The 5,794-nt window shown below is 51.8% G+C and overlaps 1 protein-coding gene across 1 annotated transcript; it reads left to right on the top strand.

Annotated features, from left to right (window-relative positions):
- The first annotated feature begins 3,735 nt into the window (after positions 1–3,735).
- LOC132320268 (olfactory receptor 14A16-like) lies at positions 3,736–4,716 on the top strand. The gene has a single exon (XM_059832542.1). The coding sequence runs from the start codon at positions 3,736–3,738 to the stop codon at positions 4,714–4,716; it is 981 nt and encodes a 326-aa protein (XP_059688525.1).
- Positions 4,717–5,794: the final 1,078 nt, after the last annotated feature.

Below are 5,794 nucleotides of genomic sequence, written 5' to 3' on the forward strand. Positions count from 1 at the left end.
CCAGCACCCCAGTCATGTGATCTATCCCAGCACCCTTGAGCTGTTATTCCCTCGAAGCGGAATGAAGAGGTGGCATGCAAGGCTCCAGCTCCTCCAGTCTGTGCCCCAGGCTGAGGCCATTGGTGCATGCCTGGCTTGGAGGTGAAGCTGTTCTCAGGAAGAGATGATTTTGAAAATGTTTTTGGCTGTGGACTTCCGAAGACACAGGCACACTGTGAAAATTGTTGGCCTTAACCTAAAAGGTTAAACGATGGGGAAGAAAAGAACCAGCAGAGTTTGAGAGTGAAGGAACAGGTGTGGAGACCCCAGCGTGAGGCGTTTTCTATTCAAGTGCTGTCCTGCATCTACTGGATAGAGAAGGGACAAACCTTACATCGCTGCCATCGTGGGATTCGGTCACTGGCCCAAAGGCACTGAATTGGTTTGAGATGCCCTGGGTGGTGCCCGTCATGCAACTAGTCTGAATGGGGACAGGGTTCCTGTATAGGACCTGTGCTCTCTGTCGCTGCATGCAGTTGTGCTGGAGAGCCCTGGCATCTCACATAGCACTCCAGTCCTGTATTTGGACATCAGAGTGAGATTCAGCTGCCCTGAATTAGGTTAGGCAGTGGAGGAGTGTATATACGTAAAAAAATAGCTGGTCAGCTGAGTCCAGAGAGTTGTGGTACATGGAGTGGAATCCAGTTGGCGGCCGGTCACAAGCGGAGTCCCCCAGGGCTCAGTTTTGGGACCGGTCTTGTTTAATATATTTATCGATAATCTGGATGAGGGGATTGAGTGCTCCCTCAGCTAGTTTGCAGATGACACCAAGTTGTGCGGGAGTGTTGATCTGCTTGAGGGTAGGAAGGCTCTGCAGAGGGATCTGGACAGGCTGGATCGATGGGCCCAGGTCCATTCTATGAGGTTCAACAAGGCCAAGTGACGGGTCCTGCACTTCTGTCACAACAACCCCATGCAACGCTACAGGCTTGGGGACGAGTGGCTGGAAAGCTGCCCCACAGAAAAGGACTTCTGACTGTTGATTGACAGCCAGCTGAATATGAGCCAGCAGTGTGCCCAGGTGGCCAAGAAGGAAAATACAGCTGATGGTGGAGAGAAAGAGAAACGGATCTTTCCCTATGATACATGACTCCATGTGCTCAGCTAAATAGCTCTGCAGTCTGCCCAGAACACAATGAGTAGGGAAAGGTTCCGTTGTCCTACATGTGGGCTTCTGCTGTCATTTAACCTGGAAGAAGGGATTCCCCACCAGCCTCCAAGAAAACACGGGTGGATGCTGCCCTGTCTCCCAGCATTGCTCCATTACAGCTTGCAGTGAGCTCCATGTATCTTGGAGCACCTCTGGCACCTCAAATATCACGAGGTGTTTGTGTCTGAACAACTCACTCCTGACCTCCATCTCCATTGCCTACCATGGGAGCTTATACAATGGTATTTTGTGCACAACTGAGTTGAGGCAAGAGGAATCCCACCTCCTGTGTGTTTGTGTCAGGCATGGGAGGGAGCTGGTCTCTCTGCTGCTGAGCTGGGCTGGGCTCCTGGGATGGAGGGAGGGAGGGAGCTCATGGAGGACCAGCAGCGCTGCAGGGACACAGCTCTGCCCCGGAGCAGCTCCTCTGGGAAGCGCAGCAGGGCTGAGGGCACTGCCTGCAGGCACTCAGGGGAGGTAAGGGAAGAGAGAGTTGTTCCAGACAGTCTGGGGTGGGAGGATGCTGAGAGCTCATGGGGCGGGGCGGGGGGGAGTGAGACAATTATCACAGCCATCTACACAGTGAGTCTCTGGCTGCAGGGCAATGCACATGAGGATCCTGGAGAGGTCTGCAAAAGCTGACACATCCACAGCTTACAAGGTCTGTTAGTACAATGCTCACAATTTCTCTAGTGTAGAAGAGAAGGACATGCTCCAGAGCAGGGTTTCCCTGCTGCACCATCAGATGGACAGGGCATGTTGGCTGCCTTCTCCCAAGGACGGCTGCAGGGGTGTAAAGGTGGGTGTGCAGCCAGGGGTGCCCAGGGCTGTCCTTCCGATCAGGGTCCCTATGCCCCAGGGCTGTGTGCTGGGGCAGGGTCTCTGCCACCTTCCAGGGTCAGCTCTCAACTTGCTCAGGGAGCTCCCCATGACACTGTGGGGAGAAGCTGTGGCTGGAATGGGTGACCTCTGGCAGGGCAGGGTCCTTCTCTTGTCAAGAGGGTGCTGCATGGGTCGGGGCTGCTCACAGCTCCACATCACCCCCAGGACATTTCCCAGGGCACTTCTCAAGAAGCACATGAAGGCAGGAGCCGCCTGGAAGGAAAGCTGCTTTCCAGGGTGTCTGCTTTCAGTTCCCTGCTGTGGTGGTGAAACGGTGATGGAGCTGTAACGTTCAGACAAAAGACCAAGACTCTTACAGCAATACAGTGAGTGAACAATAGGTTCTCAAAAAGTCTGATGAAGTCCCTTCAGCCACTCCTTTGCCTACAGAAAGCACAAGAAGAGGTGGGAACAGAGGAACAGCTCCTGGCAGGGAGAGCTCCAGGCAGCAGAGACAGGGGCTGGGGGTGAAGTGAAAGTGCTGACAGCAAAGGCTGGGAGGGGGGATTTGGGCACCTCCCTGGCAGCCTTTCACTAAACATGTTTTTTCCACACCAAACCCTCTTAGAGTCCTCTCCCACTCTGTAGAGCCTCTGTCCTCAAGACCATGGGGGCCAGGGCAGAAGCTGCCTCCTCTGCAGCCAGAGCTCCAGGATGGAGACTCTCCTGAGTGCCCATCTGTCCTTCCCTGCCCTTGCCTCCCTTGGCAGATGCACTGTGACATTTCTCCTTGTTTCTCCACCCATCTCTGCTGTTGCTGTTCTTGTTTTCAGGCTCTGGGGATGGGGGTTTCAGTAGCCACTCAGCAACTGCTCCTGCAAGTGCTGCCACTGCTGATGTCTCTCTCCATGGAAGCAAGGTGCCAAAGCCCCCTCCTGACATATGGGGCTCTCGGCAATGCAGTCCTTGGGGTGGGGACAAGGCTGACCCTCCATTAAGTATACTTCATTTCCAGAGCATCCAGAAGCTCACAGCTCTTCCCTGGGCAGGGGAGTGTGGAGGTCATTTGCACTTTCAAAGTGGATTCCTCTGCTCTCAGCAGTATACACTTTCCTTTCAGGCAAATATCTGAGTGTGATCACCACCCAGACCAAAGAAGCGTGAGCCAAGGACATCTGGGAGCAAGACTGATGAAGAGACCAGCTCTCCTCCCTGTGCACTAAGGGTCTGTCCCTTTGCCTCCCAGGACTCTTAGTATAGCACTGGCAGAAATAGAGCACTAGCAGAAATGCAAGGGATGTCTACCTTCAAAAAACACTCCTCAGATGTAAGAGGGGAAATAGGAACAATATAAACAAGCCTCCCACCCCAGCCCTGATCAGCAATTGGATGAGTTGGGAGGGAAAATGCTGAAAAGCTCTTTGATGTCACAAGTAGATTTAATCAGAGATCACTGCTGGTTCCTATTTTGCTGTTGCTGCACAGCAGTTCAGATTCCTCCACAGCAGTTCTGACTCCTCCACAGCAGAGGCCCCTGCTCCCCATTGCACCCAAAGCCAGCAAAACTCAGAGCTCCAGCCAGGGAGCTGCATGAAGGTCTTCCTGGAAGCACAGGGGCCATGTGGGGGTGGTCTCTGAGAAATGAAATAGATTTTGCTCAGAGAAATCTGTCCTAACTTATACCTGCTTATTATTCCTTAGGCCCCTGTTACCAGAGGGATCAAATGTCCAATGGCAGCTCCATCATGGAGTTCCTCCTCCTGGCATTGGCAGACACACGAGAGCTGCAGCTCTTGCACTTCTGGCTCTTCCTGGGCATCTACCTGGCTGCCCTCCTGGGCAATGGCCTCATCATCACCACCATAGCCTGCGACCACCACCTCCACACCCCCATGTACTTCTTCCTCCTCAACCTCTCCCTCCTCGACCTGGGTTTCATCTCCACCACTCTCCCAAAGTCCATGGCCAATTCCCTGTGGGACACCAGGGCCATCTCCTATGGGGGATGTGCTGCACAGGTCTTTCTGTTTGTCTTCTTGATCGCAGCAGAGTATTCTCTCCTCACTGTCATGGCCTATGACCGCTACGTTGCCATCTGCAAACCCCTGCACTACGGGACCCTCCTGGGCAGCAGAGCTTGTGTCCACATGGCAGCAGCTGCCTGGGGCAGTGGGTTTCTCTATGCTCTGCTGCACACTGCCAATACATTTTCACTACCCCTCTGCCAAGGCAACGCCCTGGACCAGTTCTTCTGTGAAATCCCCCAGATCCTCAAGCTTTCCTGCTCAGACACCTACCTCAGGGAAGTTGGGCTTCTCATGATTAGTGGCTGTTTACTCTTTGGGCTTTTTGTTTTCATCATGCTGTCCTACGTGCAGATCTTCAGGGCCGTGGTGAGGATCCCCTCTGCGCAGGGACGGCACAAAGCCTTTTCCACCTGCCTCCCTCACCTGGCTGTTTTCTCCCTGTTTCTTAGCACTGGCATGTTTGCCTACCTGAAGCCCCCCTCTGTTTCCTCCCCGCTTCTAAATCTGGTGGTGTCATTTCTGTACTCGGTGGTGCCTCCAGCAGTGAACCCTCTCATCTACAGCATGAGGAACCAGGAGCTCAAGGAAGCCCTGAGGAAACTCTTCGAAAACATGCTACTTCATCATCAATACTGTGACCATCAGTTTCATAGGACCTCTAGGGTATCTCAGGAATAGCCAGGACTATATTTTTTTCATATCTGTCTTTTTATTTTGGCTTTTTTATTTTTGTCTTTTTTTTTTTTCATACCTCTGACAATATTATTTCCCTTTAGATAATGTTCTTCTTGGCATCCTATCTGCCTGGATTTATTGATCAACAGACCTCATGTACATATGGAGCCAAGCTCCCTGTGTAGGTAGACACAATAAAGAAACCAGCAGAAAATTATTTGTCCAAGCTCCCATCTCTTATATGTTTTCTGGAGCTGAGAGTGCAGCCGCAGTACGCAGGAGGGGTTCAGGAGCAAGAGCGCAGATACAGCATGGAGGACCTACGCCCTTTCGATTGCTCTCCAGTGAGAGAAATGGCAGGGCTGGGGAGGTGAGGAATAAGGTTGTCCATGCAGTGCCTGACCTCAAGGGGAGCTGTTCCTGCCCATCCAGACTTCATTAGGAGACCCCCTGCATCAATAGGGATTGGCGAATTCTGCTATCGCTTCTTCTGTAAAGTGAAAAAGTAATAAAATAACAGGAGTTATTCTTCCCCTGATGTAGAACTGGCCACTTCTCCTTGTAAACATCAAGTTTGTTGGCTGAATCCCAGAATCCACATTCTCCTGGACTGAAGCTCTGTTTGGTCAGTTGTTAATGTTTGTATGCAGATGGCTTACCCTGATGGTGTCTCACAAGAAACCACAATGAGTCATGGCATGGCACTACAGACAATGAAAGAAGTTACTAGTTTAATTTCTGAACCAAGGAGGAATTACCATGACAACCATCTCTGAAACACCAGAGGAGGGTATAAAGCAAGCAATACAGGGCCAGTGGAGAAAGAGTAAATTAGGGTTGGTATGCTAGAGTGTGCTAGGGGAAAATGTATACTTACACAGAGACCCAGAAAATATGGCTCCCTCCAGGAGCTGGTCTTAGACTCTCCGTCTACCCTGGACCTGGCCCACAGTCTTCTGCCCTCTCATGCTGACCCCTCAGCTCTCATCTGACTCAGACACAAAAAGAAAGCATACAGAAGGGGTGAGCAAGGATGGGTAACCTGGGAGAAATACAGAAACATTGTCCAAGCATCCAGCAA

The sequence above is a fragment of the Gavia stellata genome, chromosome 34 (genome assembly GCF_030936135.1).
Source record: "Gavia stellata isolate bGavSte3 chromosome 34, bGavSte3.hap2, whole genome shotgun sequence".
NCBI lineage: Eukaryota > Metazoa > Chordata > Aves > Gaviiformes > Gaviidae > Gavia > Gavia stellata.